Source organism: Xyrauchen texanus, chromosome 21, assembly GCF_025860055.1.
Source record: "Xyrauchen texanus isolate HMW12.3.18 chromosome 21, RBS_HiC_50CHRs, whole genome shotgun sequence".
In the NCBI taxonomy this organism is placed as follows: domain Eukaryota; kingdom Metazoa; phylum Chordata; class Actinopteri; order Cypriniformes; family Catostomidae; genus Xyrauchen; species Xyrauchen texanus.
The window spans coordinates 23,867,313-23,894,627 of NC_068296.1; the positions used below are offsets into that span (position 1 = coordinate 23,867,313).

General features: G+C 37.5%; 1 protein-coding gene across 1 annotated transcript; it reads right to left on the reverse strand.

Annotated features, from left to right (window-relative positions):
• Nucleotides 1-531: 531 nt before the first annotated feature.
• Nucleotides 532-25,637, reverse strand: LOC127661608 (NEDD4-binding protein 1-like). The gene is made up of 7 exons (XM_052152377.1): nucleotides 25,145-25,637; nucleotides 16,143-17,683; nucleotides 9,558-9,688; nucleotides 4,569-4,665; nucleotides 4,269-4,376; nucleotides 4,018-4,119; nucleotides 532-3,922 (listed from the first exon to the last, which is right to left on the reverse strand). The coding sequence occupies exons 1-7, from the start codon at nucleotides 25,451-25,453 to the stop codon at nucleotides 3,616-3,618; spliced, it is 2,595 nt and encodes an 864-aa protein (XP_052008337.1). The 5' UTR covers nucleotides 25,454-25,637; the 3' UTR covers nucleotides 532-3,615.
• Nucleotides 25,638-27,315: the final 1,678 nt, after the last annotated feature.

The following is a 27,315-nucleotide window of genomic DNA, read 5'->3' on the forward strand; positions in this document are numbered from 1 at the left end:
GAAAAAAAAAAGGACTGAGTGGATTTTTATCATTATAGGGTGATTGCGTACACACACTGCCAACACACATTTATGTTCAAACACCATGCAAAATTGAATTTTGCATAATAGGTCCCCTTTAAGAGAACCTGAGCCACAAGTGACATCACAGAGGAAGACAGGGACACCCCTCTTGTCACACTGCCAAAACTATTTCCTAAGACTCTTTTCCATTCTTAATCAGTTCTGAGGATTAGTAACAAACGAAACTTTAGTTCACAAGCATCTGAATGTACATGGTTTGGAAGGACACTGGATTTCTGTGAGTTCAGTCCTTTAAAAAAACTCTGATGTCGCCCCCTACTGTCATTGACGTTCACATGCAGTAAAACTTCCACTCTCAATAGAATAATCAACGAAATCCAGTTTAAAGAGTGCGTCCTGCCACAATTAAAATGCGAATACTAATACAACCCGCTACTTTTGTATGTTAAAAAACAAGAAAAGAACTGAGAAGTCGTAATAAACACATAAATTACCTTTATTAACAATGTCTTAAAAAAAAAAAAAAAAAAGCAAAGCTTTCAGCAGCCATACTGTGAGATACCCACAGTGTCTGCCGAGACTTTGATGCTTCTATGGGTTCATTCCCAAAATTGAATACCAATTCACAAAACCCAACACTACACATATTTCAGAAACAGCGAAAAGATGACATGGCAACAATGACAGTTAAAAGTATTGTACTATATTTTCACCGTAGTGTCAATATTATAAAATGCTTTTGTCGTTTTAAAATGACGTGGCATTATTCAACTGTACACTGTAATTCTTTCCTCATTTCATAATGCTGTTCATTAGAGAGCCAAAAAACCCACAGTGCCCTCTGATGGTCACAATTGGGACAAAGGTTGATTGCACAACAGGTAATGGTAGATTCAGGTCGCTGAGTAATCTGAAAACTTTTGAAGCCATTTAACCTGAACTGATACATAATTTCCTGGGACACATAGGTGGTCACCATGGCTTCCTAAAAATAGCTTACCATTGTCTCTCACGTCACAAAGTAAACATGCACTTCTCTCAGTGAACTAACTTATTAATTACACTGCGCGAGTAAACCCGCTTGTGCAATAAGGTTTAAAGGAATATTCCGGGTTCAGTACAAATTAAAATTAATCGACAGCATTTGTGACATAATTTAGATTTTCACAAAAATGAAAAAATCTAAAAAGATATGTTACAGTGAGGCACTTACAATGGGACTGAATGAGGCCAATCTTTGGTTGTCTTAAAGGCAGAAATATGAAGCTGGTAATTTTATAAAAGCACTTATATTAAATCTTATGTTAAAAATCATGCATTTTTGTTTAGCTTTAAAGCTGTTTAAATTGTCATTTTTACAGCTGTTATTAGGGTTTGTTGACATTACAGTCATGGCTTGACAAAGGTTTTAAGCGATTTTATCACACTAAAATCATGTTAAAATGCATATTGTTTATGTCTTGTGGCTATACTTTTGAAACGGTGAGTATTTTAACATTTACAGATTGGCCCCCATTCACTTCCATTGTATGTGCCTCACAGGAACCCAGAATTTTTGCTTTGTAAAAAAAAAAAAAAAAAAAGGTCATAATGAATTTTTGTGGTAATCAACATAATGACACAAATGCCCCAGATTGAGTTTAACTTTGATTGAACCCGAATTTTCGTTTAAAGGGATAGTTCACCCCCAAAAAAGAAATTCTCTCATCATTTATTCAACCTCATACCTGATATTTATGACTTTCTTCTGCTGAACTCAAATTAAGATTTTTAGAAAATGCAGAAAAAACCCCCCAATTCATACACATATAGAATGGTATGAAGCTGAGTAAATGAGGAGTCAATTTTGGGTGAACTATCCCTTTAACTAAGTGGAATGGACTTCCAAAATGGCATCTGGGATTCCCCCAAGAGGAAGCGCTTAGAGAGTGTAGTTAGTGAGTGCATGTTTAAACCTACTAGGCTGTTTGGTCATTTTTTACCCATTTCATTTTTTAAATAAAAATGGCTTCCTTAATCTGAGTGTTTCAAAACTTGGTGACTATTATATATGCAATCTGATGACTCCAGTCAGGCTTCCTAAGCAACCAATTGGCTTGGTTGCTAGGGTGGGTAGAGTCATGTAGGATTAACCTGATTGTGATCGCTATAATGTGGTTCTCGCTCTTGGTGGGGCATGTGGTGAGTTGTGCGTGGATGCTTAGAAAAATAGTGTGAAGCCTCCAAACGCAATAGGTCTCTGTGATAACGCGCTCAAGTCACGTGATAATATGCGCAGATTGACTGTCTCCCCTACCCAGATTGAGGTGAGTCACTACACCACCACAAGGACCTAGAGGGCACTGGAAATTGGGCATGCCAAATTGGGGAGAAAAAAAAAAAATGTGCAATCTGAAAAAATTAAATTAAATTTGGACTTCATTTGATGAATCTAAGTGGTCGTAATAAAAATAGACACCTTGTATGTCCACGGTCAAAATTGATCAACCATAGGAAATGAATGGGAAAGACCCTAACACAGATAATTTCTTTTTTTTTTTTTATGTGTTGAATACAATCTATATATCAGTCAAAATGCTGAACAAACCCACAGAAATGGAGTGAGACTATAAAACATCCAGTGTGCAAAAGATTCACATGCATGCACACACACAATCACATGCAGAATGCACGCACACAGTCCTATATACATATAGACCCCCCGCCACCATTTTTACTGTAGTGAAGTTGCTTTTTGCATCCGTAAATGATTGTGAAATTGAAAAATGTACATGCAAATAAGATCTAAATATCCTAAAATCCCAAAAGTGCCAAAAATCCCCAAAATGTTATTGTTACTACTTCAGGGAAGTTAGTGTTATAACATTTCATAAAAATAAAAAAGGGGTAGACCTTTATTGTATCCGGTCAAAAATGACCGCAAACAGCCAAGGTGTTGACCATATTTTAACAGTTAAGGAGGGTTAAAGTGAAGGGGAACGCAGCCAGGAACTAAAATTAGGAATAAGGAAGTAAAGCCACTTTAGACAGAGTGGGGCAATTCTATCATGCAAGCAAATGACAGGGCACTTCAGTAGGGCAATTTAGAGTGACTGGAGACTAGAACTTGTTTGAGTTAAGGTTGATATTCACAAAAACTTTAAAACAGAAAGCAAAACCATATAAAAACAGCAAATAAACATTTGTCCTTCAGCAGTAATTTCAGCAAAGCCAGTTCAACAACTGTGTAGCTGGAACACCTCTTAGAATAAAGATTTTGAAAAGACAATTTACAGAAAAGGAAGATTATTCTTCATAAATATTTACATAAAATATATGCCATTCTCGCATAGTTAAAGTTTCCTCAGAAAACGTAACTGAAGTTTATTGTGCTTGCAGTAATTGTCAAGGCCCCAAGATATCCAAATTAGTTGATGGAACAGAATCCCTCAAACAAATAAATGCTTGTAGCAGCGCTTTTCAAACATGGTAGTCTTTAATAATAAAAAAAAGTCCTGTGACCTCCATGCACTTACACTGATGTTTGTGGCGATCACATCTAAGACTAGGATGTAGCCAAGAGTGTAACTGTAATGGGTGTGCGAGTGTGCATTAGCCCAGCAATAGGCCTGACAACGCATTCAGGTCCCTCATATATGGGTTGTCGCTGAGGATACGGTCAATGCGCTGCTTTTGGTCAGGAAAGATGTCGTACAACTTCCTCTGCAGTGCTGTGGTTTCTGAGGGCGATCGCTGGGGTGGTGGAGAGGGGGATGGCAGAGGGTGGTGCCAGTCAGGAGGGCCGGACTGTGGCCAGTGCAAAGGGGAGGAGGGATGTGGCATTTGCTGCATTGCCTGGGTGTATACTGATGGAGTTGCCTGAAGGTCTGTCCTCAAATGCGGAATGATAGGGCTACCTCTGTAAGAGGACAGAATAGTTATGAGGAAACCATATTCTTCTGCTCAGAAGCCTGTGAATGTTTGACAACCCTGAAAAGTGTATTTTTAACTCACTGTCTCTGCTTAAGCAAGAACTCGTCTAAGTGAGGTCCATGCTTTCCAAGTGGGTCATCTGGGATCATAAAGTGGTCTTCTACAAAGGTGAACTGCAAAAGTCTGTAAAACAACAACAACCTACATTTAGCTCTAAATTTGAGGCAATATAAGCAGATTATTAACATTAAGAGTTGAAAGCTTTGAAAGTTTTCTAGATAACATCTGGCTGTAAAGGAGAACATGAAAAAAATATGGGTATACAGCTGGACCTCTCCTGGATGATCCTTCTCCACACTTCTGACTGGTTCACAAAGTCCCTCAGGTTGTCATTGGTGACGATGACCCCTCCTGTTTTCTCAGCCAGATGAAGCAGGAACCTGATAAGAGAAAATTCATGAATCAGACTGGCTGGATAGACAGACAATTGGAAATACTGCCTCTTGATTAAATGCACTGAATCTGATTCCAGAATACATAATAAAACATCTGTACGTGAATGAATCAGAGCCACAAGCTACTGAAGTCAAAATTGTGTGGTAATATGTTAAGTTCTGAGATGAATCTTGTACCTGTCATCATGGGAGGAAATCCTCTGTCCACACACTTCTCTAGATGGGGTGAAAGAGAGGAGTCGCAAGTTCTCCAGTTGGGTCAGAAAGTTCTGTTCTGTAACAGTAAGGAGAAAAATATTTTTCCACTCTAAAAAATGTTTTAGTATACAGTGGCAAGAAAAAGTATGTGAACCCTTTAGCATTAGCTGGTGTTCTGCATTAATTGGTCATAAAATGTGATTTCACCTTCAAAGTCACAAGTATAGACTAGCTAAAAACTAGGGCTGCACGATTTGGGGAAAATGACATATTGCGATTATTGAGGCTAATATTGCGATTGCGATATAATAAACAAATGGTAACATGAGTCAACTTGCTTGGTTATCAAGGAAAATGCACAAATAGATTACTGATAATTCTGAAATGTGTATTTCTCAACTCAAACATACAAACTAGCAACAACGACAACTTTAAATTCAGTGTTTTCAAATTAAAATAATATTTTATATAAACTGTTGTTGTTGTAGCGTGCTTTTTTTTTTTAAATGACCAACTGGTATTTCCAAATCCTCTTTCTTAAAAGTTCTACTTATCGCTGGTACCTCTTGTCCAGTGTGTGGATCATTTTCTGAAATCCCACTTTGCTAACGGTCAATGTCTCTTTATATCTCTGTGAAGACTTGTCATATGGCGTGACATTCGCAAACACATCTGTAATTGTGCTTTGTTTACTGGGCTTTTTAATGTAGTTTTAGTCAATGAAAACTTTTGACATTTTAGTCATATTTTAGTAACATTTAGTCATTTTAACATTTTAGCCATAAGAGTATTATTGATAAGCATTTGTCAAACTTGTCTATATACACACACACACACACACACACACACACACACACACACACACACACACACACACACACACACACACACACACACACACACACACACACACACACACACACACATTTTATTGTTGTTGTCATTTTAGTGTTATTTTTCACATAACATTGATCTTATCATGATGATCTCATCAATGATGCTACACATTGCAAGCTGCAGACAGCGGGGGTTGAGAGACGAGTGTCTCCGTGTTAGAGTGCGCATCACCCGGCAGAACTTGAAATCTCTCCCGGTCTCGACTCGCCTCAGATTGTGTCTCTTCCGCGACTGGTTGAAGCGGCTCTGACCGCACCGAGAATGACAGTTTTGGAGTTTGTGTTTATTTACCTGGCACACTCCTGTATTATATGAACTTTAAGGATGAAATAAAGATATATCGCCAAGCTATGATCCGTGTTATTTTTTCTGGCCACCAGTTCAGTGTCGGTCTGCTCGGCATCCATCTTCACATGATTTCCACGCTGCACACCGGAAACTCACATGACGACACGTGTCACTCCCTAAACTGAGACTGACTGGTCATCTTTTTATTAGCGGTGTAGAAAATGGGCAAACAGCTCTCAGAGATAATGGGCTGTCACGTCCACACATGCACTTATTTATTTAATAAAATCGCAGCATTTTGCCGTCATATAATCGCACAGGCTCACATCGCGATTGCGATATGATTTATCGTGCAGCACTACTAAAAACACAAACAATTGTAATCTTTTACATCTTTATTAAACACATGACATTAAACATTTACAGTGCTGTGGAAAAAGAAAGTGAACCCTTGGATTTAATAACCTTAACCGAGTGTTTCTGGTAGCTGCTGATTAGACTTGCACAACGTTCAGAAGGAATTTTAGACCATTCTTTCTTACAGAACTGTATCAGCTCAGACATATTCTTAGGATGTACGGTTGCAGCGGTAAACCAATGTATGAAAATTCATGGTTTTCATACCATGTACATTTGCTTGTCTATGGCACTGAGAGAAAAAATGCAACCGGACAGAGAATCCTACCTGCACGTGCACTTCTCCTTTCCTCCTCGACTGCCTCTCAGATTCGTCAACTTGCACCACACACATACATGCAGCTGAGAAAATGTCAGAGAGAAGCGAGGCGAGGGGGACTGACATAAGTGAGTGTGTATGTGAGTTAAAGCATTGTTTCTCCAACTGGTGGGTCACAGGTCTATTCGGACTGGGTCACGGACAGCAGGGAAAGAACAATGCCATGGTTCTCCCAATGAAGATATTTCTGTTGCCGCCCAAGTGATAGCCTATTTAGGACTGCCGAGGCAGATTTAATGATAATCTCAGAATCAGCTAAAGGCTTCTCATCTGCACTTTTGCACGAGTGTAACGGAATCAGCTCGTGATCATGATCTGCTCTTCTCTCTGGTGCATGAGTACAACAACCGGGCTTCCCTCGATATTGCGGTGTGCAGACCTCAAAACCGATGTTACCAGTTTCAATTCTACTGAGACTTTTCTAGTTTAAAGCATTACGGAGAAAGTCAAGTCGAACCTCTCAAACAGTAGGCAGCCCTGACATGCCAAACAGCACTGAGGAGGAACACTGTGGTATGTGCCAAAAAATCAAATCCTTACACATCAACATCTTTGCAAAATTGTTTCACTAGTTTACATGAGTAAAAGTAACTGTTATATTTTGACAAAACACTATAGTTTCATATGAAATAATCTAAAAGGTAGAATATATTACACCTCATTTTATATCAACAGTTGTAGTTAAAGTTTCAAGATGTGTTTCAGCTAGTATTTATTTTTTTTATAAATACTATAATTTGTTATTATTACTATTAATTAAGACTAGCTACACTGACCAAACCATGGTAATGTGGAGTTTTTCCTCCTGTGTAATATGTAATGTTCTGTTTGAATTATGTTTGACATAATCAACAAAAATAAATGTCACTTGATACATGTCCTTGTACTTGAAATCCATGAATAAAACTATGCAACATAAAGGGAAATGCGAACCAGGATACATTAAATACAGGTTACTTTTTTACTATAGTGGATCTCCACTTGAATTCCAATGTAAAATCTGTCCTGAAGCAAAACCAGTTGAGAACCACTGAGTTAAAAGTACAGAGCGAAGCAGTCTGGCTGCGCTTTCGTGCACCTACAGTATATGTTAATTGATAATAATCATAGGACATTACTTTAAAAGCTCACACAGCTGATGTTATTTATCATTTAATAGTTAATTTAACATGCTATGCTAACATGTAAACTAACATGTTTAGTTATATAACATGTTATAGTTACATGATATTTTTTTATCATGTTTAGAATTTGGTTTATTATTATAAAATTCTGTTAGCGTTCTTATTTATTCTATTTATTTTCAAAAGGGAAACGTTTTTACACATACTTCCATTAAAAAATGGTTTTAAGTTTCAATTATAATAAAGCTTTTGTTCAACCAAAAAAAGAGAAAACCTCTGTTTTCACTTCTTTAAGGGTCATTATAACTGATAATAATAATAATTGTGTAATAACGTATACCGTGATATTTTCTAAGACAGTTATCGTACTGTGAAAATTTCATACCGTTGCAACCCTATTAGGATGTCTGGTGTGAATGGGTTAAGGTATGGACTCTGACTGCGCTACTCCAAAAGGTGGATTTTCTTTTTTTTGCGGTATGCGGTGCCCTTTTTATGACACGTGTAGTGCTAGGTGTTCTTCCTAAATAATTCAACCTTAGTTTCATCAGTCCACAAAACATTTTCCCAGTAGTATTGTGGAGTGTCAAGGTGGTCTCTGGCAAACTTCAGATGCACAGCAAAGTTTTTGTTGTAAAGTAGCAATCCATCCATGGACACCATGCCGGTTTATGTGTTCCATATAGTAGACTCATGAACAGAGATGTTAACCAGTTCCAATGATTCCTTCAAGTCTTAAACTGTCACATAGTGTTCTTTTTTTACCCCACTGAGCATTTTGCGGTATGCACTCAAGAGTCATCTTGGCTGGACAGCCACTTCAAGGGGGAGTAGCACAGTACTAAATCTTCTCCATTTATAGACAATTTGTCTAACTGTGGACAGATGAATATGTAAGCTCTTCAAGATAACTTTATAACCCTTTACAATTACAATAAATTCTTCATCGTAGGTCTTCTGAGATCTATTTTTTGCAAGTCATGGTCCATGTCAGCAGACGCTTCTTGTGAATAACAAACCCAAAATGTTTGAATGCTTTTTATAAGTCAAAGTAGCTTTAACCCACACCTCCAATCTCATTTAATGCCATGTTTGCCAACTCCTGACTACAATATGCTTTTGTTGGCAGTATTAGCCTAGGGGTTCACATGCTTTTTCCAGCCTACACTGTGACGGTTTGAATGATGTTTTCAATATGTACAAGAACCATACAATAATTTATGTGTTATTAGTTAAAATATATTGTGTTAATTTATTATTGTAACTTAGATGAAGATCAAACCAGATAAAGGCAAATTTATACATACATCCAAGTAAATCCATAGGGTTCACATACTTTTTCTTTGCCACTGTATAAGTCTTTTCAACCTTGATTTTTTAACTTTGTGATCACCAAAAATGTATGCAAATTCCAACAGATTTGCACAATATTTACAATTTTGTCTTATTTATTCAAAGATTCCACATACATTTGAGGGAAAAATAACCAATATAAGCTACTCAATATCCACAGGCCAATCTTCTGCTGTCTTGCAGTTAATTCCATTTCAAAGTTAGCATCAATATAGGAAAAATGTTTTATGTTCACAGAGTGATCATGTTTCCAAAAATCTTTTTTTTTTAGTTGATTACAAAATGCATAAATTTATACTGCATATTGTTTGTCTTGAGCCTAATAATTGCATCCTTGCTGCATATTCATTTATTATGCACTGACGTTAAATAAATAATTCTTATCATCTTTTTCCTACAAAACACACAACCTACAAAAAACTGAATACATTTTTGTTTTAAAAAAGCCACTGAAAATTTAGCTTTTTCGGGCTGCAACAGTAAGAAAAAAGTTCTGTGAGATCTTTCTGGGATTTACTGTGTCTATCAAATGTCTATCTGTTAAAATCAAGAGGTCTATTAAGCTCCTACCAGTGATGTTGGGGTCTCTCTTCTGTCTCCACTGAGGTACAAAGACTGTGATTTCTCTGTGACCTCTGCGCCAAAAGGCCTCTACAGCAATGGCAATCCCACGACAAGAAAAGATCAGATGAAGTCCATGCCTGGGGACAGCCAGAAGGGAGGTCAAAGTCACAATCAGTTTGGTGGTTAATGGCTATGTTTGGAATTGTATGAAATCTAAATATTCCTTCTATTTTTGCAGTATGTATATTGTGCACAGTATGCTAATTTTCAGTATGCATATAATAGTCAAACAACCTACATAATTTGCCAAAATGTATAGTATACACTACTGGTCAAAACTTTTGAAACACTTAACTGAAATGTTTCTCATGATCTTAACATTTTTGTTATTTACATTTTTGAGATTTATGACTTGGACCAAAATTATAAAGAAAAGCAGCCAATAAGTGCCCAACATAGATGGGAACTCCTTCAATACTGTTTAAAAAGCATCCCAGGGTGATACCTCAAGAAGTTGGTTGAGAAAATGCCAAGAGTACAAATTCTATGCAAAAGGTGACTACTTTGAAGGTGCTAAAATATAACACAGTTTTGATTTATTTTTGATTTTGTTTAGTCACAACATAATTCCCATAATTCAATGTATGTTATTACATAGTTCTGATGACTTTACTATTATTTTAAAATGTGCTAATATTTTTTATTAATATATATATCTATATATATCTATCTATCTAATATATATATATATATATATATATATATATATATATAAAAAATAAAGCATGAGTAAGCGTTTCAAAACCTTTGACCGTAGACTCCACACAAGCCCACAATTCAATGCGCTTAACTTGACCATCCATTTCCAATGAAGAATGAACTGACAGTTATATAAACCTTGATTTGTAACATTCTTGACTCGTATGATCTGACTATTTTTTTATAAACAAAATTAGATTAAAATGAAAAAAAGCATTTCCATCCAAACATGTCAAGTTCATCTGAAAGGCTGATGAAATAACTAAAGACAAAAGTTTCCCTCTTGAAGATCGACTAGAAACTAGGAAATAGCACTGAATTCCATTTCACAATGTATCTACACAGTGATAAAGAGATAATGACAGATGTAAATGAATCTGAAAACAGTTGTCCATCATTTACTTTCTTTTGCTTAACAAGTCTCGATTAGACTCAAAAGTGACGCAAAAGGGTGCAAAAATAGATGCACATCTTCATCTATTCATAGTGGTCAGACAGAATGACACATGTATAGATGTAATCCGGTGTACACACACACCCACCAGTCCACACACAGACACAAAATTGAACCACAGAGGGGTCAGAGGGAACTTCCCTCTACGAGAGAAAGTTATTTTAAACAGGAAGTGTTACTAAATCAACTACCGCTGACGTAAAGAGTAAAATAACTTTCCCTGTCTGGAAATGTAAATAGCTAAATATGCAAAAAATCTTTCATTTCTCCCTCGTATTTATGACAAGAAATACCAAATGAAAAACCCCTGTGGTTTACCTCTAACTCATCCTTATGAATATCTTAATCACCCTGACCTGAAAATCTAACACTGAAATAGTCAGGTTAGATAAACAAGGACCTAACGTCCATGACTGTCCTTTGTCCTAAATTACAGGCTGTGCTTGTATTGAGTGAAACAGTAATCACCCACATTTTCAGAGGCCGTGGTTAAAGAATAATTTTTTCCCATTCAATTTCTCCATAGTGATTTAAAAAAACATTTCTTCAGTTAAGTTCTAAGCCATGAAACCAACCATCCAGCTCTAAGATGAATCACTGAACAATAATGAATAGCATTACAAACATTAATTGAAAGTATAATTGAATGTAAAATAAAAAAGGTTTATGAAAATTGAAAAAAGACAAAAAGGTACAAGACTGTGTACTTATCACATTTTTACAAGGGAACTACAATCCCATAAAGCATCGCAAACTATTGATTGATAGGACAGCTGCCAATTAAACATTAAAACAATATTTTTTATGCTTATTGCAAAATATTCACATATATACAAATATATGTTTGACATTGTAGGAAGACTGACTCGAATGCATCATTCACAGTGCTTTGTGGGGGTGGATGGTTGTTTACATTTGGAAGCTGACTGTTGCGCTCTGTACAAAATGAATGCCATTTTTACTTCCAGAACCCGATTGTTGCACTCTGTATAAAATGCATGGGATTTCTACTTCTGAAACTCAACTGTTGCGCTAGGATTTTTACTATCATACCACCTAAGAAAAAAGCAAAAATGAGAAATTAAATAGAAACACAATCCTGGATAAGTGCCACACTAGAGTCATGGATGACATCATTACACACGACTCAAGAATTGCTGCATTTACACTGCACCAGTTTCGTGCCAATGGCCTTTGACCCACTGCTAAAGGCTTAACAGTGCCATTGATTTCTCTTTCATAACAACATTAAGGCTTCAACCCCAAATGCAAGATATCAACACCTTTCTTTCTTATCTGCTGCACCAGTGGCAGTTCTTGGTTACTACATATTTGAGCTGCTGTGGCAACAAGAGTTCACTGGCAGATTTAGTCATGCAAGCATACAAGTCAGCCCTAAGGAACTCTATGTGAGCACTTCAAGACTCATTGAACATGTGATAGGCTGACTGTTCAGTGCTCTGCATGAATAATATGGAGTAATTAGTTAAGGTACGAGTGCTCTGCTGCAGTGCACCGCAGTCCAACAAAGGACTTTATTTTCTCGAGTAGCTAAAGACAACCTTCGCATTACGCATACCCTCTATGTCTCTTTAAATTATTTGATAGTGGAAATATTTCTTAAAACCTCAAACACACCCCACGTTTCACATCTTTCTAGTATATGCCCACGTCTTTTACAATTGAGCTAAACAAAACATCCTTAAAGGATATTTTCCCTCTCCTTAATCTGTTTTAACACCTCAGTTTCCATACTAGTGCATCTTCTAAGAAACTCAGTCACCTCCAGTAAGCTGCTTAAAGGGCATAAGAAGGGGCTGACAAGGGGAGAGCCCAATTGAGAGGTCGCCTTTTAGTGAAGAGGGAGTTAGGAAGGGGTGTGTGGGTAAGAAAGAGATGCAGCACTGTAGAAAGGAAGAAGGGGGTTGTACCTGGTTTTAGGTTTTCAAACAACAGTTCATAAACTCAAAGCTTTAAGACCTTTAAGAGTGCTCACACAATAAAAAACATTTACACACTCCCTCGAATTGTCTCCAAAAAAGAATCAAATCACACCTTTACAACAGTTTGATTACACAAGCAAATGCTAAACCTAAAAATACTGAAATTATTAGGGCTGCCCCCGACCAAAGATTTTCCTAGTTGACAAGTAGTCATTAGTTTAAAGGGGTCATGACATGGTTTTTTTTATTGTATTATTATGTTCCCTTAGGTGCAATTATAGTATTAATATATTTTTTTTTAAGAAAAACTTTTAAAATCTAGTGATTTATGACCTTTTCCCACCCTGTTTCTCATCCTCTGATTCAAACAGTCTGTTTTGGGGGCGTTTTCCATTTAAGACTTCAGTGTTAACGCTCACTGTTATGATTGGCTAACGCCAGTGCCTATGTATCAATTATTGACGCTCCCAGCCAGAACAATATGCAAGTAAACTAAGTAAAAACACTGTGATTATTCATAATGAATGAAATTGCGCTTTAAAAAGTAGTTTAAAGTTTAAAATAGATTACTTACAGTTTGCGTCGTCGTTGTTCCCAGAATAGTCGGCACGGACTTATCTTTGAGCAACAGTTTTCTGGCAAAGCCAGCATCATATTGAGATTTGTTCTCAAAACAGTCATCCTTAAAATGTACAGAACAAACGCTTAAGTTAACACTGCCGTGACTGGAACGTCCGCAAAAAATAAACTGCATCCATTTTTCCCTGACGCCTGGATCTTTCGGCAGCTTATTCAGAGGTTTTGTTTGACCACAGCCAGGAACAGCACATCTGTGTGGCATCGTAATTTTCCTGTGCACAAGTAGTCTCTGTCAGAGCTCGCTGTCCATCGACTGAACACTTGTGAGGCGACGGCGATACTGAAATGAGCGTAGTTGTCTTGCGCTGGAGGCGGTCATATGCAAACGCTGGTACATCACTTCTAACCGACACGTCACTTCTAACCATGAATCCAGAACGAGCTGTATTTTGAGCTTGATTAAATAAATGATTCGTTTAGAATGGGGAGGACGTCTTAAAATATTAAACTTGCAGGACGTTTTAATGATACAAAGACCTCTTATATACCAAAAGATCAAGGCAAATTTGGTTTCTCATGTCATGACCCCTTTAAGCTATTAGTCGACTAGCACGTTTATGATATTAATTAAATTACTTATATATATATATATATTGGGGGCATCAGAAAATGGTTTGAGTTCCAGGACTGAGAAAGAATGTTATCAGTAACATTGCTAACACTGTTCTACATTACAGAGAAATACTAAACTGTAATAATGAGCCTTTAAAGTATACATTTTACAAGCGCATGCATGAAACGAGCTGCAGAGACACCGGCAAAAGCTGTAATTATTCTGAATGTGTTGGAAAAAAACAGCAAAGTGACTGTCTGAACATTTTGTTAATTTATAGAGAGAAATGCACATTAGGGTTGTGACGACAGACTCTGGGATTGAAAATGGTCAGCGTGATCGCCAATAGCTGATGCCTTTGTCAAGACGATATTTGGTATTTGATAATATGTATTTAATTATTATTATTATCGAAATAATATTACAAATAATTTGCCCATAGACACAGACATGCGCTTGAAGAAACACACTAGTATTAAAAACAGATGACAAAAAAGCTGTATATGCGCATGAATGAAGCGCTGCTGATACAAAAGGCATGCAGTCTCGTGGAACACGCACATGTAAAAGGTCCTTACTCTTTGTTTCGGTCTTCTAAATTTTGTTTTGCAAGAACGGTATCATCTATGAGTGCTGAAAATTAACTCAAGACATCTCGGTTCATGAGGTGATTTGAGTTCAGTTCGCTTTATTTCCACAGAGCAGTTCATTTTGACCACAAATCTGCAGCCTATACATCTGTCATTAAAACATAAAATAATACAAAAACACATTCCCCCCGAACCGTGATTATTATCATCATAATAATGATTATTTTTACATTTATAATTGTTTTTATGTCTTCATTTGTGCAAGAAATTTTCCACCTGCATGTTTAGACGGACACTTGGCTGATGGTAAATGGAAAGGTGGTTACTTATATATATATATCTAACATTTATTTATTTGCTTTTTCGTTTCATTTGTAGTGCAATTTGAATTTGGAAATGTATTTGATTGAAGTTTTAAGTTTTTTAACTAAATAAATACATTTTTGATGCAAAATCACTAAAGCAAGAATATTCACCGATCCCAGAGCCAGGGTTGCCGATGTAATTGGATATTGCGATATATATATCCTGAATGAGGGAACAAAACAAATTTATTCACACACAATTTATTTTTCTGGACTACGAAATACCCAGCCGGTAGAGAATACACAAATGAAGTAGGTTCTTTGCCAGAGATATGGTAACAACTGTTGTAAAGCCATAGTTGAACAATACATATTTTAAATGCACTTATTTATTTTTTTTTGTTTCATTTGAAATTTTAGTTAAAATAAATACAAAATAAAGTCCTAAGTTTGAAATAAAGGTGTCTTGCTTTATTGTGTAGGCTTAACCCCAACCCTGCTTAACGAAATTTACCACATAGTAGCACCTAGCGTCCAACCAGGGCTAATACCAGTGTTCCTTGGTTTCCTGCAGTTTATTTTTCTTCTTGTGACCAACCGACCAATCAAAACATGGTTGACCAAGACTCTTCTCATCGACTAATGTTTGGTCGACTATCAGGGGGCAGCCCAAGAAATGATATGACATTTAGTTTCATATTTGTTTGTTTACTAATATCAATGTCGTTTCCAAACTAATTTGATCTTCTTCAGTTTAACACAATAGGAGAAATTGAGGAATATTCACATTGTTCTTTTCTAAACATTGACATGGGGTATTTTGTTAAACCTAAAAAAAGAAAAAAAAAGGACCATAATAGTAGTTTTACACTACTTGTGCATTACATTTCATGTATTCTAAAGCTATATGATTCCTTTGTGTGGAGAGAAAAAAAAAGAAAAGAAACATAATTTGTTATTCACTCAGCAATTTCCCCTCGACCACAGCACTTAAATCACATTAGCGTTCAGATTCAAATATGGCGCACCAGGTTTGCCATCAATGTCACCAAATAGGTCAGTTCCTCTAACAAAGCTTTTATATGACTTCAGAAGACTTTTAAGATTGCGTTTTTGAGGCTTATTATTCCCTGGTCACTGTATAGTTTCGTTAAACGGAAAACAATTTGTAAAATAACTCATTTTATGTTTTACTGAAAAAAGTAATACATCTTTGGAAGGACATCAAGGGTGAGTACATGGTAACTTTCATTGTTGGCTGAACTATTCCAATAAGTATCCAAAAGAATGAGTTTAAATTACTGTTGCCATATCCTCCTGAAAATGACACAGTCTGATGGAAACTTACGCCATTGCCACATTGCTCCCATCGATGATTATGTGTCGAAGATCAGGGCAACCTGGTTCATTCTGTAGGACTAGTCGGTAGGGGGTTTTCAGGGACTGCTGGAAACGAGACATACCGGTGAGGGGTGCTGGTTTAGAGGTGCTATGTGCTTCCGAGCGAAGAGGAGGAGCCCTTCCAGGAAGAGTCTGGTAAGAGCAGCCTGGTCGCGTGTCCGTGTTCCGGAAGGGAGGGCCTTGAGAGGAGCTGCGGAGAGTGGTCACACTCTCCATCCGCACAGGAACCATAGTTTGAGAGCTTCCACGTGGCAGGTAATCAAACTTGGGCTCTGACCTCAAATCTAGCCCTACAATTCGGGGCTTTCTCTCCACCTCTGCCAAGTCGTTATCGTCATCATCAATTATGATGATTTCACACATGTCATTCTGTGCACCATTGTTTCTTTTGATAGATGCCGAAACCAGTGGCACGTGGCTTGTTGGGTTCTTCTGACCTAAGCCATTACTGCTGGGAGGCCTAATGTTTTCTTTACATTTCATCTCTGCGAGAGCTCGCATCTGCACTCGTTCCTTTTCTTTGAGCCTGGTACAGGTGGAGGAAGTGTTTGCAGATGGGGAAGGGTCGGGTGTACGAGAGGTCCGCTTGGAACCCTGCATGCTCTGGGTCTTCTGCGTCTCCTCCACAATCCGTTCTAGCAGCAAGAATGCATCCTCTGTCTGGCCCGTCTCCCGCACCACTCGCTCCACCACCTCCTGCTGGTAGCCCATGGTTCTGAAGAAGTTAACTAGGCATCGCAAGTTAGTTTCAGGACTCACCGTCTCACCCTCGTTCATCACCTCACTAGAGTTCAGCACCGTTGCAGCCTGCATCCCCTTTGCGGCTGTTATCGCATGAGTCTTGCTGGGCTCTCGTTGTCGTTCTTCCCGCTGCTCTTCTTCTCTCCTTTCCAGTGAGTATTGTCGTTTAGTGTCTCTCTGCTCACTTTCAGATGAGCGCCGCTTGCAGCAGGGCCGACCAGTCAGACCGGTCATGATATCAGGAGTGGATGGAAAACCTGAGGCCTTGTCCTCAAATGTGGCATCCAGGATACGGTTGGATAGGTCTGTTACGGGTGTGCTGGTCTGAGACCGATCCTGCTCTAGGTCTATGATAGCCATAAGCTGGGTTGGACTTTGAGCTAAACCCAGAAGTTCCTCTTTGAGGGCACTGGGAAGCAAGAGCAGCTCCATGGCATATTTATCAGCCCTGTCCTCAACAAAGGTCTTAAAGGTGCGCTTAATCAATGGTTCCCTATCAGCAGGCAAGCTCCTTTTCTCCTGAAAGAGGACGACAAACTGTTGAACACGACTCTGCGCCATAACGACTCCCTCCGCACAACCAATTAACCTCAGTCGGCCTGGTTCCACCACTTGAACCTCTGCACTTGTGTCTCTAAGCAACCGGTCCAAAAAGAGTCCACGAGCACCAGCAAAAATGCAATGCATGTCCACCGGGTAACACTCTTCCTTCTGAAGCTCTGGGTCACACAGGCCTTTCACATACTCCTACAAAACAACACAGTGGGAATATATTACAAAATATACATTGCAAAGTATAATGCCTTGAGTATACTGCAGATTCTATAATTAATATTCTGAGAAGCAGAAACTAGTCCAATTGGTTTCTTAATTTCAAAATAGCATGAACATGTGATAGGCCTTACAGATTTCATTTCAAGGACAGGGCCTAAATGACTGTACACTGTGTACAGCTACCTCTTTCTAGGGAGATTACATAACCATTATCATATCAATAAGAGTGTGAATGGCCTTACAGACTATTGCAAGTATAAAACCATAAAACCACACCCATATGTAGAAGTTAAAACATAGGGCTACTCATTTACAATGTTCCAACACTCAAAGAAAAAGAAAACATTATGCTGGTGTCCTTGATTTGTATGTACACACAATTTACTCAACACAATATCTGATAAGTAGGAAAACAAACTAGCTACTATATTATAAAACACAATAATCTAGCTAATAAGAATTAGAGTGTATTGCTGGGTCTCTTCTGGGTACTTTTTTTATACTCAGTCATATAAAAAATGTATGCAGATGTAGTAAGTGGGTGTGCCTATACAAGCAAATATATTTTTCTCTTCCACTTTCTTGACACAATAGAAGAACAAAAATAACACAGAAACACCTTGGGGTGGACTATTCTGCCCTAACTCTGCTGAACTTTTTTTTTTTTTTTTATCTAAGCGAGCAAGTTACAGTAAAAGAAATACTCATATATAATACCAGTAATGACACCAGGCCAAAAGCCACTACTCTGAGTAGTAACTAAAACCGAAAATGAAATACACCGGGGGCCTCCGATCTTGTCTTGACTAAGCAAACGGGTCCAAGTCAAAGACAAATGAGAAAATCCATGACACTGGTTAGGCGAGAAGCAGATACCTGTACCTATTTGGTGCTTTCATTGAAATGTGAGTAGTGACACTATTCTGTCAGGCATCCAGATATATGACTGAATAATTAAGAGTCGAGAGATTCCACATAACTGACAATAGAAATCCAATAATAAAAAATGTTTTAGACAAAGAAATCTGTGTAGGTCCGTGTACTTTTGCATCCATTCTTTACTTTTTAAACCCATAAATTAAAAATGTGGTTTCTTGTTTATTTATTTTAACACTGATGAATAGAATAAGCAGATACAAACTCATTTTCTGTTGATTATTTCATTTTCAATTTAACAATTAATAAAGAGAAAGGATGAAATGGCTTAATTTACTTTATTTCATTCCTTAAAAAAATTATTTACGGCTTGAATATTTCATATGCACATGTGAGCAGCACTGAAACGCCCCTTTTATCTGATTGATCAACCTGCCCCGTCTTCTGTACTGCCTTAATTCTATCAGCCAGAGTTAGTTTGCTCTGCAAATTTGTCTAAATTTTCATTAAACATTGTCCCAAACCGAACCACCACTAACTGTAAACTATGCATGCCATATGTATTAGAATCTTGCTACTTGGCACATCATGGTGTTGTTGCCTCTCAATTGATGACGCATGAGAGATTGCAAGCCACATCACTTGGACATATGCTGACTGGGGGTTGGTATATCATATATAATTTTTATTTTAATAACACTGTATGATTTTGTAGTACCTATGTATTTGTGTCCCATTGATAAATGTAATAATAATAAAAAAAGAAGAAAAAAAAAGTTCTGTTGCTTTGGATCAAAGCGAATGATAAATTCATGCTTAGGCATCATGAAAATGGCTTAGAGAAGACATAAAATTCTAATAGGTAATATTCGGACACAGTGTGTAAACTCAGGACTGTCCCTGTAATTGGGACGTCTAATCACCCTATCTCCATAAGTGCAATGTTTTTTTGCAAGCCATACATGGCTGATAGAGTGTGCTGCTGACGTAATTGCCTCAGCCTGGATGAACATTTAGTAAATATATTATTCAATGTCAAAAATAAATAATATATTATTCAATGTCAAAAATAAATAAATAAATGTGTTAACTCATTAACTCGTGGGGCTTTTATATAAAGTGATGCACCTTTTTTAATTACATGTATCAATGGGACTACAGTCACTACAAAATCATACAATGTTATTCAAAATAATATACTGCATAATAGACCAACACCCAGTCAGCATATGGCCAAGTGATGTGGCTGGCGACATCTCACGCATCGTCCATTAGTAGCACCTCACAACAACACCATGATGTGCCAAGCAGCAAGATTCTAAAACATATGGCATGCATAGTTTACAGTTAGTGGTGGTTCAGGACTATATTTAATGAAAATTGAGACAAATTTGCAGAGCGATCCCAACTCTTATTCTAGCTGAAGGCAGTAAGATACAGAAGACGGGCAAGTTGACCAATCAGATGAAAGGGGCATTTCAGTGCCGCTCACATGTGCGTATCAAATAATTAAGGCATAAAATTATTTTTTAAACACTGAACGAAAACCAAAATTGAGCCTTTCCCCAATCTTGTTTATTCCTTTTTAAATAGAAAGTGAAATGGTCAACAGGAAAGGAGTTTGAATATGCTTATTTTATTTATCAGTGTTAAAACCAAAAAAAAAAAAAAAAAAGAAAAAAAAAGAAGAATAGTTTTTCATTTTTGGGTTAAAAAAGAAAAAAGGAATGGACGCAAAAGTACACAGACTATTAAAAAAAAAAATATATTTTGTTTTTGTTATTTCGATTTAATGTTCAAGCTAAAAATAGGAAATTGGAAAAAAAAAAAAAATTCCAAGCCGTGTATCTTTTGGTCACTCGATTTTCCTTTTAGAATCGGGTATTCAAAAACAAAAAACAAGTGGCTATTTGATTTTTGTTTTAAAATACAAAAATTAAAATTAAAATACAAAGCGTTTCTCTTTTCAGTGTCAAAAAGAGATGAGTGATATTTTAAAAATAATTAGAGTTTCATTTTCTATTTCGGATAACAATAAATAAAATTACTCAGAAACGAAAAAAGCACCGTTTGTTCATATTCCGTGACCGGATGTGATCATTTACGTGACAAGAGCGCCACTTGTTTTTTGTTTTTGAATACCCGATTCTAAAAGAAAAATCGAATGACCAAAAGATACAGGGACACACAGGACACTTGCGTTTTGCTTATTGGATTTGACTAATAAATGGCTTGAATATTTGATTCGCACATATGGGTAACCTGAAACACCTGATTGGTCAAACTGCACCTTCGCCTTTAGAATTCTTTGAAACAAAATAAAAGATCTCTGCTGTTTAATTGTTAAGATAAATTTGTCTCATTTAAAATTAAATTCTTTACCTTTTAGTCTCCAAAGCTCACCATGTTTATTGTAGCTCAGCTAACTTTCTCATCAACTAGCCAGATTTATCAGACAGCCCTACACATAAACACATAAATGTTTGGTTTGGTCGGTTTGAAAAGGCATAGTTTTAAATAAGATGATGAAAATAACCATACGTTCATAAGACTATTGAAGCATATGCCTACATTGTTAAGACATAGGCTTACAATTAACTGTGGGGTAAAGTTTTATTTTCGATATTCGTTGGATATTCGTCTACAGTGTGTAAGGGATCGTCTGAAAACTCCACCCACAACCTGACTTAAATATTCTATCATAAAAATCATTAAAAATCTCATCTGTAGTATGTCAGTCAATCCACTGGGAACCACAAACTTTGGAATGTGAAAATAACATTTTGGTGAATTATTATTTATTTATTTAAAAAAATGTATTGCTATATTCATATTATTGGTCTTACTGTAAAGATCTCACTTGTAGTAGCTCAGTCTATTAACTGGCAACCTACTACAACACTTGGAATGTAAAAGTGTACTTTTAATGTTTTAAGTTTAACTTGCACATCAACTAAAGGAGTGATTGAAAACCGCCTGTGTTGAATCCTTTCATACATACTGCCACACATACAGTTGAAGTAAAAGTTTACATAAACTTAGGTTGAAGTCATTAAAAAAAAAGTTAACCACTCCACGGATTTAATATTAACTATAGTTTTGGCAAGATGTTTAGGACATCTACTTTGTGCATGACATGGATAATTATTTCCAACAATTGATTCACACAGATTGTTTCACTTTTAATTGACTATCACAATTCCAGTGGGCCAGAAGTTTACATACACTAAGTTAACTGTGCATTTAAGCAGCTTGGAAAATTCCATAAAATGATGTCAACCCTTTAGACAATTAGCTTCTGATAGGAGGTGTACTAAATTGGAGGTTTACCTATGGATGTATTTTAAGGCCTATCTTCAAACTCAGTGCCTCTTTGCTTTACATCATGGGAAAATCAAATCAGCCAAAACCTCAGAAAACAAATTGTGGACCTCCTCAAGTCTCGTTCATCCTTGGGAGCAATTTCCAAATGCCTGAAGTTACCATGTTTATCTGTACAAACAATAGTGCGCAAGTATAGACACCATGGGACCCCACAGCTATCATACCGCTCAGGAAGGAGACACATTCTGCCTCCTAGAGACGAACATAGATTGGTCTCTAGGAAATGTGCAAATCAATCCCAGAACAAGGCAAATCAAGTCTCAGGGCTTGCAAATCATAAAAAGAAAAAAAAAAGAAAAGTGCAAATCAATCCCAGAACAAGGACCTTGTGAAGATGTTGGAGAAAACAGGTAGACAAGTATCTATATCCACAGTAAAAAAAGTCCTATATCGACATGATCGAGGCTGATCAGCAAGGATGAATTCACTGCTCCAAAAACGGCCACACTACAGTTTGCAAGTGTACATTGGGACAAAGATTGTACTTTTTGTAGAAATGCCCTCTGGAGCCGGCTCGCTTATCAGAAGAGACAAATCTATTTATAAAAATATGAAAAAATTAAGATATGAATAATCAAAACATTTAAATGAATAGAATTAACTAATTCAAAGAACGAAAAAAGAAAAAAACAATATAGGCCTAAATGCTCAAGTGCACACACATTCGTTCTGACTGTCTGCTCAGACTAACAGCCTCACCTGTTGTTCCTGTCAATCAGACACACAGTGTCAACCAATGAACCAAAGATGCGTGAGGGAGGGCGGAGCCCACTCACTCAGACACAGATGCAGCAAAAAACAGCAGCTGAGAGGAAGGACAGCTGTGAAAACAACAGCTGGAATGTGGAAAATTAGTCGGAAGCACAGTAGCTTTTGGATGTATTTTAATAATGTAGACAATGTTAGAGCACAGTGTAGAATTTGACAAAACAAAATCTCAAATAAAGCTGGTTCTACGCACAACCTACACCAGCATATAAGAACTGTGCACCCTAATAATTTAATTAGAATTGTTTTAACACCAATCGTTGTCAAACTATCACAAAATGTTTGACTTTAAAAAATACAAAACAATTTTGTTTTTTTTAAAGAGCCGTTTAGAAGCCAAAAGAGCCTTACACATAGCCTTCACATTTGTCCGATAATAAAAAGGCACACAAAACTGCTGCGTATACGACCCAGTAGGTAAAGGCTACCCATATTCCAATTCAAAAACATGGAGATAGAATGATCTGAGCTTGATTGCCTAATTTTAAATATTAGATGTAATAATATCTTCCAATTTATTAATTATTATTATCAATCATTTGTAATTTACTGTTGTAGCTGTTATAATTCACTGGCATGAATGCTCATCTGTCTTGGATGAGCATTCATAAAACAAAAACCCAACATGGAGCAACAGCGAGAGAGAGAGAGAGGAGAACCCCCCAATCACCGGTTCTCTGATGCGCCATCGCGTGGTCCTTGGCCACTCCTCCACCCTCTAGTGGACGACAGCAGTGCCTCCCCAGGTGGATCGGAGGCAGTCCTCCAGCCCCTGGCGGATGGAATGCACTGTCGTGTTTTTGGTGGACGGAAGGGGTCTCCCCCATCCCTGGCAGCAGTTTTCCCGCTCCAGGCGTTTGGCCAGGAGCCCCTCCCCATTCACGGTAGGTGGTCCTCTCGACCCCGCCGTGTTTTAGCGCCTGGTAGGGGTCTCCTCCGCCCCTGGCAGTGGACCTGACCACTCCAGGCAGTCGGCTAGGAGCCCCTCCTCCCCTCGTGTTTGCCGATCGTTCCTCCGCTCTCATGGCCACGGCTGCTCCGATTTCAGTGGACGGTAGTGGCGAGGACTCTTCTACGCCGCATCCCTCCACCTTCCCTGGGTTTCGACACTAGTGTAAAGGGGTTATAATGGAGCGTTCATACCAGAGACGTCGAGAGCGTCAAATCGACCTGAAGTCATTTATTTTCTATGTCAGCCAGCGTCTCTCGGCAGCGAGAAGCGTTGCGTCCGTGGCCGGCACATCTTGGGCTTCAGATGAAAGTTAAAATGTGGGCAACATTATGGTAATGAGCTTTGATGTGGTTCGGCAGCAACATATTGGAATATAGAAGTGCTCCGCTCTAGCAAATTCTAGAGAACACAACAGTGTAAACTTTGGTTCCGAAGACAAAATGGAGGAGAAACCAATTATTGCTGTGGCGACACGATCTGTCCCTGTTTGCTTATTATCAAAAAAATAATTATTATTTTGTTTATTTTGGTAACAAACAACCTTAATTGTTTTTTATTTTCTGCCAACAATCGATTTCTTTCACATTTAAAAGATTTCACGAGGATATACGTTACTTGTAATAGGTCAGCAAAAAGATAATGGTCGACATGTCTGGATGTTATGTGGCCCCTTTAAATATAGTTCACAATACCAAGCATTCCGATCCAATGTTGCAGCCAATTTCAGCTATGTCAGAGCATACACGAATGTTCGATAGTGTTGATGACAGGGCAGCCAGAGCTAATTTTTATGCTCTCGCCTGTGGTCTGAACACACAGTAAGGGAAAGGAGGCGGTGAGAACCGGTTAACAATATAAATAATGTTTAATGATAAACCTTACAAAAACACACAAACATAATCACATACAGGGCAGCTGCCTGTAATTTTCTCTCTCTCTCGAACTGGGTTGGATCATCTGTAAATATGTGCAAAAGCTTACTAATGTGTTTCTCCACTGAGACCTTATGAAATACACAGATACGAAATCCATTTGCACTGATTATGACGCCGGATGTTCATGGTTTGGTGATACTTATCTTCAAGTGACGTCACAATGAAGCACAATTGTGATACCTTGTGACTGAAATGAGTTATGTAAAAGTAAACACACTTTAAGTTGGCCAAGTAAAAGACTGATTATACAACTTATTTTGGGTGGGTCAGTCAAAAAAACAAACAAAAAAAAAAACACAAAAGCCTCTTTACAACACACTTCAAGACTTGATTTAAATGTCAAATACAGACAGACATGTGGCTGTCAGAGTTCAGTCCCTGACATCAGCTTCCTCCAGCGTATTCAAGTTCATGATAATACTTTTTTCTTTAACATGTGACAGACAGACAAACAAACAAGCTGACCAATTAAAGCAGCAACATTGTTTACCCTAAATATTACACTTAATTTTTACCAACCTTCGCTTTTAACACATCCTCCTTTTCCCCCTTCAACTGGAGCCAGATCTGCCTGGAAGCCTTACTTCCGTGGGCTCCAGTGTGATCCAGCAGTCCAATGATCGTGAATGTCACTTGAAAAACCTGCTCGACTTTGGGTTTGGTGCCTCTGAGCTCTGCTTGTTTGTCCTCATGGACTGTAAACTCGTCAACGGTGAGCGACTTGGGCTGCGTTCTGCTGGCGGTCGGGGCCTGACTGCCTCTCGGCGGCTCTGTGCAGGTAACCTCGGTGATTCGCTTCATCCCGAGGAGGGGCCGCGTTGTTGACATTTAAATTTTGAGCTATAACAATCTATGTAGATCACAACGACTTCTCTTTAAAAACACTCCTGAAAATCGTTTACCCCCTTCATGTTCGCTTCTCTTTACGTTTATCAATACCGCTCTAGTATCAGTGTTTTGACGCTACTTTCGGTTAGCCTGCTAGCCTACATCTCATGCCGTCGCACCCGGAAACCCCCTCTGACGGCATTAACAGACGACGACGTTTGCAGATGTCATTACGCTAATTACAAATAGTGGTAACCATAGTAACCAAAATAACACAGTTACTGATACAACATTGTTGCTACTTGAGAGTAATAATTAAAAAAAAAAAAAAAAAAAGAAAGAAAGTAATAATTAAAATAAAAAAAAATCTATATAAAATCTTATTAAGTCATTATAATAAGCTTTTAGAATCTTTTTGTCATATTGTAAAACATTTTTTTATGACAATGGAAGCATACCAAATCACCACAGTTTTATTTGAAGTACAACAGTGTTAACTATGGTATATTGGAAAAAAACATGGTTATCCTGGTAATATTTGAAATAGAATAAAAATATTCAACATATAAAAACATGTTATTAGTAACTTCGGTTGTTTATTAGTGTATATAAACAGCTAGTATGTACAGTATTACTAAGTATCTGTCTGTCTGTCTGTTTGTTTGTGTCAGGGTTCTGCCCTTAGCTAATTACAAATAGTGGTAACCATAGTTACCGCCAAAATAACACAGTTACTGATACAACATTGTTGCTACTTGAAAGTATTAATTAAAATTAAAATAAAAAATCTCTATAAAAATCTTATTAAGTCATTGTAATAAGCTTTTAGAATCTTTTTGTCATTTTGTTCAATTTTTATTTTATGACAATGGAAGCTTATACCAAATATCCACAGTTTTATTTTAAGTTCAACAACAGTGTTAACTATGGTATATTGGAAAAAACATGGTTATCCTGGTAATATTTGAAATAGAAGAACAATATTCAACATATAAAAACATGTTATTAGTAACTACTGTTGTTTTTATGTATAAACAGCTAGTATATACAGTATTACTAAGTTCTATCTGTCTGTTTGTCTGTGTCAGGGTTCTGCCCTTACCCCCTCCTTTGTAACAGAGCCCTGACATGTACATGTTCTTTGTCTGTGTAGTGTATTGTGTCTGGATTTAGCCACTTCCTTTGGTTCAGTTTATTCACTCTGTGGCTGAGTCTGGGCACTTCTGTTTTGTCTTGTGCTGTATGAATGCACTTAGGTTTGTGTTCCCTTAAGACTCAGTACACTTGACATTGCGTGCTAACACATATGGTGAGTGTCCTTCCACATGACCTAGTTGAAACCTCATTATATATTCTAATATTATATATATATATATTCTAATATTGGCCAATTTGTTTAGGTGCGAAGCTGTCCGCTATAAAAGCAGGTACGCAAACACCATTCCTAAGAATTTTCTTCCTTCAAGACAGCGATTCATCTCTCATCTTGAAGCCCTCTACTTCTTCACCATCGACTACACGAGAAGACTCTCCGCTCCCCTGCAGTGTTCTGGCAAACATCACTCCGCCTTGCTACTTGACGTTCCACTGGTGTATGGGCTGCTTCAGCATCCTTATTCCCCACAGCAATTCGGCATGACATGTCCTTATAAAGCAATTGTATATTGTATATTTTGTGTGTGTATATATATAAATAAGAGTCTTATGTGTTCGCATCTTTTTAAAGATGTCGTTCCGTAAGTGTTCCTTGTGCAAGAGGCACATCCCAACGTCAGATCAGCATGAGCGCTGCATTTTTTGTCTGGGCCGCGCCCACACAGAGTCAGCTCTCATTGAGACAGACTGCCCTCACTGCGAGGGCA

Bases quoted from the DNA above. Each gene is read 5' to 3' on its own strand.
- LOC127661608 (XM_052152377.1), bottom strand. From the start codon at position 25,453: ATGTCAACAACGCGGCCCCTCCTCGGGATGAAGCGAATCACCGAGGTT. The intron at 17,684-25,144 runs GTTGGTAAAAAT...GTTGTTTTGTAG, and splicing joins AGGATGTGTTAAAAGCGAAG to GAGTATGTGAAAGGCCTGTG. The intron at 4,377-4,568 runs GTACAAGATTCA...TTCTCTTATCAG, and splicing joins ATTTCCTCCCATGATGACAG to GTTCCTGCTTCATCTGGCTG.